The sequence below is a fragment of the Tripterygium wilfordii genome, chromosome 8 (assembly GCF_013401445.1).
Source record: "Tripterygium wilfordii isolate XIE 37 chromosome 8, ASM1340144v1, whole genome shotgun sequence".
In the NCBI taxonomy this organism is placed as follows: Eukaryota; Viridiplantae; Streptophyta; class Magnoliopsida; order Celastrales; family Celastraceae; genus Tripterygium; species Tripterygium wilfordii.
In genome coordinates, this window is record NC_052239.1 from 11,573,245 (window position 1) to 11,586,291 (window position 13,047).

General features: G+C 36.3%; 3 protein-coding genes across 3 annotated transcripts; all 3 read right to left on the reverse strand.

The window, feature by feature from the left end:
* Positions 1 to 713: 713 nt before the first annotated feature.
* Positions 714 to 2,688, reverse strand: LOC120004368 (probable glutathione S-transferase). Its single transcript, XM_038853703.1, has one exon. It carries the CDS (start codon positions 2,396 to 2,398, stop codon positions 2,048 to 2,050), a length of 351 nt encoding a protein of 116 aa, XP_038709631.1. The 5' UTR covers positions 2,399 to 2,688; the 3' UTR covers positions 714 to 2,047.
* A 2,592-nt stretch (positions 2,689 to 5,280) lies between these two features.
* LOC120004366 (probable glutathione S-transferase) lies at positions 5,281 to 7,489 on the reverse strand. The gene is made up of 2 exons (XM_038853701.1): positions 7,113 to 7,489; positions 5,281 to 5,820 (listed from the first exon to the last, which is right to left on the reverse strand). Exons 1-2 carry the CDS (start codon positions 7,425 to 7,427, stop codon positions 5,476 to 5,478), a joined length of 660 nt encoding a protein of 219 aa, XP_038709629.1. The 5' UTR covers positions 7,428 to 7,489; the 3' UTR covers positions 5,281 to 5,475.
* A 1,064-nt stretch (positions 7,490 to 8,553) lies between these two features.
* LOC120004367 (probable glutathione S-transferase) lies at positions 8,554 to 11,549 on the reverse strand. The gene is made up of 2 exons (XM_038853702.1): positions 11,154 to 11,549; positions 8,554 to 9,155 (listed from the first exon to the last, which is right to left on the reverse strand). The coding sequence occupies exons 1-2, from the start codon at positions 11,466 to 11,468 to the stop codon at positions 8,811 to 8,813; spliced, it is 660 nt and encodes a 219-aa protein (XP_038709630.1). The 5' UTR covers positions 11,469 to 11,549; the 3' UTR covers positions 8,554 to 8,810.
* Between the last annotated feature and the right edge of the window lie 1,498 nt (positions 11,550 to 13,047).

The window sequence follows — 13,047 nt, forward strand, 5'->3', positions numbered from 1 at the left end:
ATGAACAGGTCAAGTGATGTCTACTTAAACCCCAAAAAAATCCTACAAAATGTGTCATTGCTTTCGTCATTAGTTGTGCCCCTTATTGTTTGGGCCCATGTGGGCCGTACACGACGGTGTCGTTTTATGTGGAATTCTATTTTTGTGGATGATTCGCTTCTAAAACAGACAGGTGTTAATCAAAAACCACATCATCATTACTTTATTCTATTGTTCAGTTTTTTGGGGCCCTGTACGGGCGAGTCCCCTTTGTTATTCATACTCTCACAACTGTTGACCTCACAAAAAACAAGAGTTAATGGGTTTTTTTTTCTCCCCAAAAAAGAAGACTTATTGGGGTTTTTTTGTCCCTACTCTCCCTAGAGCAATAGTAATAGAAGACTACAACTGCAGTAGAACTGCACTTGCGTGTGTCAGTCAAAAAACAGGAGTTAGTGGGCTTTTTTTCTCCCCACAAAAGAAGACTTACTGGGCTTTTTTTTGTCCCTACTCTCCCTAGAGCAATAGTAATAGAAGACTACAAGTGCAGTAGACGTGTGTCAGTTTAATGCTCTGTTAATATCAAGCGTACGTTATCGAGATTGGGCTGCCTGTACATGATGCATGCATCTAATGATCTAAAAAAATAAAAGGTTAAATGGGTAGATGTTTATCCCGTCACTGGTTGTATATATCATCATACAGACCGTTGGATTCCTATCAATTTCTTTTCATCATGACCGTCAAAATAATACATGCATCTCTGACATCAATTTACTTTCACTTCATCTCTGCACGCCTCTTCCTTCCCATTAACGACGAAATACCCAAAACGACGAAAGCTTCAGTAGAAGCTGCGGAGGATTTTTTTTCCCCAATTTTCCGTTGCTGTAGAAGTTGTAGTATAAATACGGTTACACTCGCCAAAACGATCTCTCAATCTTTCCAACCACCCGTCGTCTCGCATATTTCCTCTTACAAGTAAGTTCTCTACATCCCACGAGTGTTTAGAGTAGATTGATGATCTCTTTTCTCCACACCTGTGGTTATTTCATAGTATCTCTTCTCTTCTCTCTAAACTCCCATCGCTCCCAAATTCCATTCTATTTGATGGTTGTTTGTGTTGTTCGAGGTTGTTTTTCCCACGGGTGATTGGGGTTTCTCACCCGTTGTGTACGTTTGTTGTTTTCATCTCTTCGTGGATTTAGCATTGCTACTCTGTCTTGCGCTTCAATTTCTGGGTTTTGGGTCACTATACTTTTTTGTCGTTTGTATTTATCGGCTTTTAGTTTACTGTTCCGTCTGACGATTCAATCTCTCAGTTCGCTGTCACTGTGCTTTGCTATTTTTCCTGTTTATTGTATGTCTGGGTTCGTTTATTGCTCTTCTTCGTCTTTCTTTTGTTTCTTTGCATGCCGCATCACATCTTCGAATTACGCTGCCCTTTTTCGTCGTTAATTTCCTTGGTGTTCTTATGCGCATCATATCATTACTTTTGTTTCCTTGGTGACTTTCTTTTTTTAAATCCCAATTTTACAAGATTCTTACTACTGTGATAACATACCACAATATTATCTATGTGTTCCTTAATAATTTGTAATAGAACTTTTCTTTTAATGATCAATCTGTCATTTACGGACATTGAGATTGTGATGAGTGAAAATTTTTATCATTTCTCACTCATTTACACCAGATTTGTTGTCACTAGAAAAAGCTCCAAGAGATACAAAATAGCATTATGAATCTGCTTATGCTGTAGTTAGTCATATTCATAACATGATAGATTCGCCACAGAGTCTTGGCCTGGGCTATAGAAGTTTAAGATGTCTTAAAACTTTTTCTTGTAGAAATATAGAATAACTTTGACGAATGTGCTTTAGATTCCTTGCGAGTGTGGGAACTTGTATCAAGCTTGCAGGCTAGGCTTGGGCTTGGAAATGGCCCACTTGAATTTTTGGGCCAGCCTGGGTTGAGACGTCTAGCTTAAGCCCAGTCTACTCTGCCTAGTGCCTAGCCTGATAAACTTACAACAAATCCCAAGCAGGCGAGCAATACTACAAGGAACACCCTACTCAATGCCCATCTTCTTCCTAAACATAAGAGCAAAGTCGTAGACAACCTTCTCATCGCAAAGGGACTTGGACACAGTCTCCTTCTGCATGCACCTCTTGGCCCATGAACCAATCTTTGGCAACCTACTCTCTATACTGAAATCCCCAAAGGTCTCAAAGGTGTAAAACCAGCTATAGAAGGAGACCAAAGTAATATCAAGAGAGCCAAATGTGTCACCTCCAAAGTATGGCTTATCACCAAGCTCATCCTCCAATACCTTCAGGATTCCTATGAACTCCTCTATTGCTGCCTCCACCTCTTCTTCTTTTGTGGTCCATATCTTCCTCCCAGCATCAAACATCTGCATTTCATAAATCCATACCGTAAATTTTTAGAAGTTTAGTCACTACAAGATATTACATTCGCTCTAGGAATGGCAATCATGTTGACAAGGGTAGTTTTAAATCAACCACGGTAGATGCCAAAAAGTTTGATAATGGAATCATGTAACCATTTAAAAGATATTAGGAATGAGCAACCATCTGGAATTAAAGCATTTGCTGATGATACTCCATTAAATGGTACCAAAAGAGGGCTCTGTGTTATCCTCTATATTCTTGCTTTTTTCCCATTCAAGTGGCCCTAGTCAAAAATTTTACAGAGATGGATGAAGTCAAATGCAGTTGTCAACTTGTGTAGATGAAGTCAAATGCAGTTGTCAACTTGTGAGAAAAAAATAAAATATAGTGGACCACTTTATCAAGCATCCACAAGAAAATTTTTGTCTATTTTCTATATCCTATAAAGACAGGGAAAAAGAAATACAAGCTAAAGCATCATAGTTGAGACTTTGGGTGTGTTTGAATTGAGGGCAGGAGAGGAAAACTTATTAAGACAAGAGAAGGGAAGAGAAGAAAGAATATTTTTTTGTCTCTTATTTTTTTGTCTTCTTATGTTTGGATAGGAAAACACATGGTTTTTTTGTTATTCTATCTAATTCTATACCTAATATTCTATATCGATTCTTTATAATATCTAAATTCGAAACATATAATCTAAAAAAAAGATAAAGAAATAAGGAGAAATAGAGATATGAAAAAAAAATTATCATGTGTTTTGGAATGAAAGAAGAATGTCGAAACGTTCTTTTCCATGTCTCTTATGTTATGAAACATTTTTATGGGAAAGAAATGAATACTTATTCATTCCTATAGGGCATTAAGGAGTAAGAAAGATTTAATCGAAAATATCGACGGATTTCCGCAGAGCCCATAAAAATGTGAAAATGAAAAGAGAGACTCACTGTTCCGATTTCATCTAAAATCAAATTGTAATATCAGGATCGTGGATATAATAATAATTCAATGAGTTAGGTTCATTTACTTTTTCATTTGTTGATTTTTGAATCTTTAATTTTTTTTGATTAAAATAATATAAAGTTAAATAGGAGTGTTTGGCGATTCAAAAGAAAATTTATCACTAGTATTACTTATTAGAATGATAACTTATGCTAATTCATTCATTTTTAGAATTATACGCTTTCTTACTTTTTGATATTAGGAAAAATTAAATATAAGTCGTTCATGGGAGGGTTTTGTTCCAATAACGACATTCTTAAAAGTCTTATTCCATAAAGTCCATGTAATTTAAACTAATATTCTAAAAAGAACAAACTCTTATCCTAATTTTTTTAAATGACTAAAATAACCTCAGTTTAATTATTTAAATTTTAAAAATTAATCATAAAGTTTAAGGAAATTCCTTATTCACTTACGAAAGCTCCTCTTTCACGATTATAGCTACGATGAATATTTTTCTTCCCAATTTTCTTCGTGAAATTGATTTTCTAATATGAATCTTGTATCAATTTTGAATTTCTATAATGATTCACTTTACGATCTTATTATTTTAAATTGAGGGCTGACGTGAATGATTATGTCCTTTATGTTTTTTAAAAAAACTAAAGTGGGCCTACTATTTTAAAATTATATATTCAATAAAAAATTTATTTTATAAAAAACTAAAGTGGGCCCATTGTTTTAGATATATATATATATATAATAATTTTTTTTGACAATAATATTTGAAAATATTTATAGTAAAATAAATAAAATTTTTATAATAAATTTATAAGAACAAAATAAGTACGGTAATAATATATTAATTAAATTTAATAACAAAATATATTATGAAAATTATAAAACATAAAATATAGTATTATAAAGTTTAAGATAATAATTTAATTCAACAACTTTTGCACTAACGTCAGTTTTTAGTTCGTCAAACACCTCACAACATATTATTTGAACTCCATGTTTAACGCACTCTAAAATCTTGCCAAAATGCTCAATCTTAACATACCTCATTGTCCCTACCACAACAGCCACAAATCTTATCAATCTTTGACTTCTCCGTTCACCTGATGAATATCACCACCTGCCTCAGTTGCCTTATCTCCTCATGCTTGAGTAAACTCCGTCAAAGTCGTGGCCGTCCACCTCACTCTCTTTCCTCTCCCAAGGCAAAAACCTCAACTCCTCATCCCTCTTCTTCTCTTCCAAAATGAAATCTCCACCACCGTTGATTCCAGCGGAGAATTGCTTTTCTTAAGGATATGATGTTATTTCCTTTCGGGTTTTCGTCTTTTTCATTAAAAAGTGTGTGCTTCTGGTGTTTTTGTTCTTTCTCCACCCAAGCTTGTTTCTTGCTAGGCATATGTTGTTTAGAATTGTTTGGCCATTGTAAACTTGTTGATAATGAGAGTGTAGAGAGCCTCATTGGGTTTTTGATTTTCGTTGGGTTTGTAGTGCTAATGCTAGCCTGCTAGGGAGTGAATTGAAGAATGATTGATATTACGGATTTTTGAGCTTTGTTGTTGGAATTCCAATTTTGGTGTTGCTGCTCTTGTGGAGTTCATATGGCAAGAAGAAGCTTTGGGCAGAGGAGGAAGAAGAGAGGCAGAGGATAAATTAACTATTAAGTATAAATTTGTTAAATATTAATTGTCATTTACTGATTTTATTTACTGAAAAAATTAAAACAAAAGTTACAAAACAAAATGCCGATAAAAATCGGTCGATAATCAATCGACCCAACATAATCCCAGCCCTGCTGAGTAGGTAGTTTCCTGCTTTCCATCATTTGTTACAAGCTAATTACGAGATTCGATTTCCCATCCTTCAAAACCAAAATCACTGAGATGCAATTACTTAAAAGGAAAAATGAACTATCTGCTCGCTAGCAAAGAACAATCAACCCAATAAACCCGACATCATGACATTTTTCTTAAATAAGGGAAACATAGAGTCTACGAGAAACATCTTCTACATAGAGACACACCCAAGTGTCATTTATTCTTACATAAGAAAGAAACACAAACGAAGGCAAACACCAAGAGCACGGACAATACAACCAAACTACCAAAGCAAGAGTACATCGAACACCCTACTCAATTCCGAACTTCTTCCTCAACATAACAGCAAACTCGTAGACAACCTTCTCATCGCAAAGGGACTTCGACACAGTCTCCTTCTCCATGCACCTCTTGGCCCATGAACCAATCTTGGGCAACCTACTCTCTATACTGAAATTGCCATAGGTCTCATAGGTGTAAAACCAGCTATGGAAGGAAACCAAAGCAATATCAACAAACCCAAATTTGTCGCCTCCAAAGTAGGGCTTATCACCAAGCTCATCCTCCAAGACCTTCAGGATTCCTATGAACTCCTCCTTGGCTGCCTCCAGCTCTTCTCCTTTTGTGGTCCATATCTTCCTCGAAGCATCATAAATCTGCATCAAATAAATCCATGCGTAAATTTTTAGATGTTTAGTCGTCACCACAAGATATTACATTCACTCTAGGAATATGGCAATCATGCAGACACGGTAATTTCAAATAAATGAGTGGTTACTAGTTACCACAGTAGATGCCCGAAAGTTTGATTATAGATTCATGTACCCATTTAAAGAGATTAGGAATAAGCAACTATCTGAAATTAAAGCATTTACTGATGATACTCCATTTAATGGTACCAAAAAAGAACTTTATGTTATCTTCTATATTCTTGTTTTTTTCCCAATCAAGCGGCCCTAGTCAAAAGATTTTACAGAGATGTACGAAGTCAAATGCACCTGCCAACTTGCGGGAAAAAAAAAATCAAATATAGTGAACCACTTTAATACTTTCATCAAGCATTGACGAGAATTTTTTTTTGTCTATGTCCAATATAGATATAAAGAGAGGGGAAGCCAAAGTATCATGATTGGTCGAGACTTGAAACTAACTTCTTTCTTTGTGGGGAGAAAATTGTCCCACACCATATCTTTGGTAAAGTTTAACTTGATATGCTTCATCTATCAATCAAACGCAAGGTGTATCACCTAAAATAGAAATGAAAATTTGCATATAATGTCCACACATGCATCAGTAAACGTGGGCATATGAAAACTTTCAGCTATCATTTCCTTCTTTATTTTTTGACCTCCCAAACACCACAAGTTTTTCTCTTTTCTTTCCTTTTCAGAATATATAAGTAAGCCCCCTGGCCTCTGGTACTACCAAACACCACTCAAAACAGATCAAAACCACCCAATCCTCCATGGACTCTCTCTCCTCTCTCTGTTGCAATACGCACATACTTAACCTATTCTCTCACTAGAAAAATTCCATAGCCGCACAGAAATTCAAATCCAAACACGAATTGAAGCCAGAGCAACAAGGATGTCCTCAAAAAAATAAATTCCAGTTTCACAATTGGAGTCCGCAGAGCCTAGAAAGGAAGGTATGAAATGGAAAAACTGACAACAAACGCGAGGTTGTGGAGGAAGAAGATGTAGCAGTATGCATCTCATACGACCAAAGAGATTGAAGTAGGAAAAATATGTGGTTCCGAAGATTACTAACCACAAACTACACATGAAAAATATGCTCCGGCAATCTACAATATATGTATGTGTATGTATGTGCTCTATATTAACTTAACTCATAACCCACAGATCTACAGCAAAACAAACACAAAAGCTCTTAAGCTTGTGGCAACTAGCAAGTGAACTGTCCAGTCAGAGGAAATCGAAATAATTACCTTCTTGTCGATATAATCGGCCCAAAACCTAGCTTGAGCTCTCTCGTAAGGATCGGAGGGAAGCAGAGGAGACTTGTCGTTCCAGACCTCATCGATGTACTGAACAATGACAAGAGACTCGCAGATTGGCTTGCCATTGTGGACAAGAACAGGGATCTTCTTGTGAACCGGGTTCATCTGAAGAAGAAGAGGACTTTTGTTGACCAAATCCTGCTCCTTGTACTCGTACTTGATCTCCTTCTCGGCCAAGGCTATCCTAGCCCTCATCCCGAACATACTGATATTTTTGTCTAGCAGAATCACCTGGTCCGCCATTGTTTCAGAACTTGCAAATGCAGAGGAAGAGGAAGATGAAACGTCTTCTACTTGGGAGTTGGGGAATGAACAGGTCCAGTGGTGCCTACTTAAACCCTAAAAAGGTCCTACAAAATGTGTCATTGCTTTCGTCATTAGTTGCTCCTTTATTGTTTGGGCCCATGTGGGCCGTACCCGACGGTGCCGTTTTATGTGGAAATATACTTTTCTGGATGATTCGCTTCTAAAACAGACAGGTGTTAGTCAAAAACCACATAGAATAACTCAGACGGATGTGGTCTAGGTCAGTTAGATAAGAGATATTGAAAGTAACAGATATATTAGTACTAATGGTGGTAATATAAATGTTGTACAATTTTAATAACAGATATATTATTTAAATGGTTTATAGTGTTTGGTTCAATTTTTATCTGTAACATATATGTTATGTAATATTATGTGATAAATTATGTACAACGATATTATGTATTTTAGTTGTATCATATACAAAACAATAGTGAAATAAATGAAAAGGATTTATAAAATAGACATAAATAACTATAAGTATTTTAAAATATCCTTCCACGGTTCCACCACACCATTGACAAAAAATAATTTTTTAAGCTTGTAATTTTGTATAAAAAAATTAGCATTCATTTGTTTATCTCTATCAAATCAAGATTCAAGCACCAACCCTACCCACTCCCTTCCACAAATATTCACCAAGGTTTTGGTTGCTTCCATTTGTTTCCATCTGTTCCACAAATATCCCTACTCTGATGCTCATCTCACACTCTTGGGTACGATATCGAATAAGGAAAGAGTAATCATCATTTGAGTTCGTCTCCCTCTTGATTAACACCTTCAGCTCCACTGGCCTCGCTGAGGGTTGTACCAAGACGGCACAACAAGATCTCCTAGATTCACTTTTGAATCGTTGTTGATAAGAGACTGGTTCGATCAAGTCAAGAAGAGATAAGTGAAAGAGAAAGAGGAGAGAGTAGGGGTATTATGGGTAGTTCAATATTTAGATAAAGACAATATGGGACTATTTTGAAAAATGCTAGTAAATAATCCCTCAAGGTAGTATTTGCAAATGACAATAAAATGCTAGGGAAATTGTCTTGGAGTTGCTACAGCAAAATTATTGTTTGCAAGGCACAAAGCATTTATACTAGAAACAAGTAGAAATGTTCGAAAAATGTTTTACAAATGAGGCATTTGATTCCTTGCGAGTGTGGGAACTTGTATTAAGCTTGCAGGCTAGGCTTGGGCTTAGAAATGGCCCACTTGAAATTTTGGGCCAGCCTGAGTTGAGACGTCTGGCTTAAGCCCAGTCTACTCTGCCTAGCCTGATAAACTTTCAAGTTTCAACAAATCCCAAGCAATAGTGCATGGAACACCCTACTCAATGCCCATCTTCTTCCTAAACATAACAGCAAAGTCGTAGACAACCTTCTCATCGCAAAGGGACTTGGACACAGTCTCCTTCTGCATGCACCTCTTGGCCCATGAACCAATCTTTGGCAACCTACTCCCTATACTGAAATTCCCAAAGGTCTCATAGGTGTAAAACCAGCTATAGAAGGAGACCAAAGTAATATCAAGAGAGCCAAATGTGTCGCCTCCAAAGTAGGGCTTACCACCAAGCTCATCCTCCAAGACCTTCAGGATTCCTATGAACTCCTCCTTGGCTGCCTCCACCTCTTCTTCTTTTGTAGTCCATATCTTCCTCCCAGCATCAAACATCTGCATTTCATAAATCCATACCATAAATTTTTAGAAGTTTAGTCACTACAAGATATAATTTGATTAATAATCTCTTAATAATTAATAGTATGGAAATGCACTCATTTCCTATGCATTGACCCCTTCTTTTATGATTTATGATATTATCGGAGTGAACCGGGAGATCTAAAGAATGACAGCGGCTGGGCTCTTTTAGTAACAAGTAAACCCTTTGTATGTAAAAAGTACCTATATTTTTTGTAGATAAAGGCCAATTACAAGGTCTAAGACGACCCAAGAAGCACTTGATCATGATCTATTTTGTCAGCCTAGTTGGGTATTGAGCATTTATGGCAATCATGTTGACAAGGGTAGATTGAAATCAACCACAGTAGATGCCAAAAAGTTTGATAATGGAATCATGTAACCATTTAAAAGATATTAGGAATGAGCAACCATCTGGAATTAAAGCATTTGCTGATGATACTCCATTAAATGGTACCAAAAGAGGGCTCTGTGTTATCTTCTATATTCTTGCTTTTTTTCCATTCAAGTGGCCCCTAGTCAAAAATTTTACAGAGATGGATGAAGTCAAATGCAGTTGTCAACTTGTGAGAAAAAAATCAAATATAGTGGACCACTTTATCAAGCATCCACAAGAAATTTTTTGTATATTTTCTATATCCTATAAAGAGAGGGAAAAAGAAATACAAGCTAAAGCATCATAGTTGAGACTTTGGGTGTGTTTGAATCGAGGGCAGGAGAGGAAAACTTATTAAGAGAAGAGAAGGGAAGAGAAGATGGAATACTTTTTCGTCTCTTATGTTTGGATAGATAAAAAAATAAAGGAAATGAAATTGGTTTAATTTACTAATTTTTGTTTGTTTTTATGTTGAAATATTATGTACAAGGGAAAAATGTTTTTTTTCACTTATATATAACCTAAGTTCCCGCTTCCTTTAAAATAACCCCATATTGGGAAGAAGTATTTTAGCCAAAAATTTGCTGAAATCTTCCCCGATTCTCTTCAAATTCCCCATTTATTTTTTCTAAGCAATCCAAACAAGGGAATTGGGAGGAAACTCATTTCCATTCCCTTCCCTTCTCCCCAAATCCCTAATCTAAACACACTCTTAAAGCTAACTTCTTTCTTGTGGGACTGCATTATAGAAGAACAGTCATCTAAACACACTACTACTACTAACCCATAAGGGGAAAAAATTGCCACACACCATATCTTTGGTCAAGTTTAACTTGATATGCTTAGATGAACAGTCTAACAATCAAATGCCAAGTGTATCGCCTCAAATAGACACAAAAATTTGCATATAATGCCCACACATGCATGATGCATAAGTAAAACGTAGGCACATGAAAACTTTCAGCTATCATTTCCTTCTTTTATCATTTTCTGACCTCCCAAACACCACAAGTTTTTTTCTTTTCTGTTCCTTTTTCTTTTTTCAGATTATATAAGTAAACCCTTTGGCCTCTAGTACTAACCAAATATAACCACTCATCCCAGAATTTCCTGTCTTTACAATTAATCTCCTCCTGCCTGACCACCAGCAAGTATCACCTTATATCCCTTGAAATTCATACCCCGCTCAAAACAGATCAAAACCACCCAATCCTCCATGGAATCTCTTTCCTCTCTCTGTTGCAATACACACATACCTAACCTCTTTACTCCCTAGAAAATTGTTACAGCCACACTGAGATTCAAATCCAAACACGAATATAAAATTGAAGCCCGAGCAACAAGCATGAACTCAAAAAATAAATTACAGTTTCACAAGTGGAGTCCGGAGAGCCTAGAAAGGGGAGTATGAAATGGAAAAGGTTACAACAAACACGGGATTATGAAGGAAGAAAATGTAGTACAGTGGTAGTATGCAGCGCACAACACCAAAAAGATTGAAGTGGGCACTAATTTGTGGTTCCGAAGATTACTAACCACAAAAGTTCTTAAGCTTGTAGCAAGTGAAGTTTCCAGTCAAAGGGAATCGAAATAATTACCTTATTGTCGACATAATCGGCCCAAAACCTAGCCTGAGCTCTCTGGTAAGGATCGGAGGGAAGCAGAGGAGATTTATCCTTCCAGACCTCATCGATATACTGAACAATGACGAGAGACTCGCAGATTGGCTTGCCATTGTGGACGAGAACAGGGATCTTCTTGTGAACCGGGTTCATCCGAAGAAGCAAAGGACCTTTGTTGACCAAGTCCTGCTCCTTGTACTCGTACTTGATCTCCTTCTCCGCTAAGGCTATCCTAACCCTCATCCCGAACATACTTATATTTTTGTCTAGCAGAATCACCTGGTCCGCCATTGTTTCAGAACTTGCAAATGCAGAGCGAGAGGAAGATGAAACCACTGTTACTTGGGAGTTGAGGAGTGAACAGCTCCAGTGTGGTACTATCAACTATGGTGTGAATGCCTAAAGGTTCTTCTACTACGTGTCATTGCGTTCGTCATGATGTCGGTTTGGGCCCATGTGGGCCGTGACCAACGGCGCCGTTTTATGTGGAATTTCTAAAACAGGTGTTAGTTCACGATAATGTCCTTTCATTTGGAGTGATAATAAAGGCTTGGGCTGAGAAATGGCCCGATTGAATTTTTGGGCCTACCTGGATTGAGACATCGGGCTTAAGCCCAATCTACTGTAGTGGTGACTTACAATCACAAAAAATGTTAAAAATGGTGGATATGTTTTGATTAGGTTTACGAGTCCACCCATATTTTTTGTTGTGTTTCAAACAAAAATTCGATTGAAGAAGAAAAAGATATAAAAATTATGGATCGTCGAATATAAACCCGAAACATTTTATACCTCGTTTGCGATGAACTTGGCTTTATAAGTCACATAAGTGAATTGACTGTCTTCAGGACTGAAAATATGTCGGAATGACTTTATTGGAACAATTTCAAACATTCAGTACGTAGATTGACACTTTTAAACTTTGAGTGACTTAGCTGAAACGGATCAAATCTTTCAATAACCGAAAGTTGATTTAACTCGTCAAGTGATTATGAATTCGTAACATAAGGTTGACTAACTAAATAATTAGAAAAGAAAACCAAACTCATATATATATAAGTCTTATATTGAGGATCCTTAAACGCCCTCCATGCATGCATGCTTGCATCATCTCTTTGGTGAAGAACAACTTCTTTAGACCAAAAAGCAAGCTCTCGTGTGGTTTTCTCAAATACTACTTCATCAATCATGCCACAGGAGTTGCTGCAACAACATACAAATCTCAATGTTTTCAATAAAATCATTTATAATGACAACATAAAAAATTTAAAAAGAAAATACATTTAAATTACACTTTGTTAAAAATCTCCACAAGGGGTGGACCGGAATTTTAAGTAGTCGCGATATCGAAATTATGAGAACAAATATTTGGATGTAATACCGAGGTTTGGTAAAGAGGTCTACGCTAACCAATAAATTAGTATATACGCTTTACCAAACAAACTTTAATATTTGTATATCATCACATCAGCAGCATGTTTAAAACTATAGAGCATAAGTGCATGCGTTTGAAAGTTGAAACTAAGAACAACTTTTGAAAATTTCTATTCAAAATTAAACAGAATATAGAGAGGTCGAAATAAATGTTTTTACTGGATATTGAAGATCAATAATTGAGAGGAACTATCAACGAGAGTTGACTCGGTTGATAATCGAATGGATTAGGCATATGTGTTCCCAAAGTTTAATTTCAATGAAAAACATATTTCTCAGTAATATTACAAAAAAAAATAATAGAGAGGAAGTTACCCGTAGAAGCGTCAAATTTTGGTAAATCACTCATCCAATATACGGCTTTCTTGCTATATATCTTGCAGTAAGGATTGCATCCATCCATATATGAAAAGTTTGAGACCATGATGGAATTTAA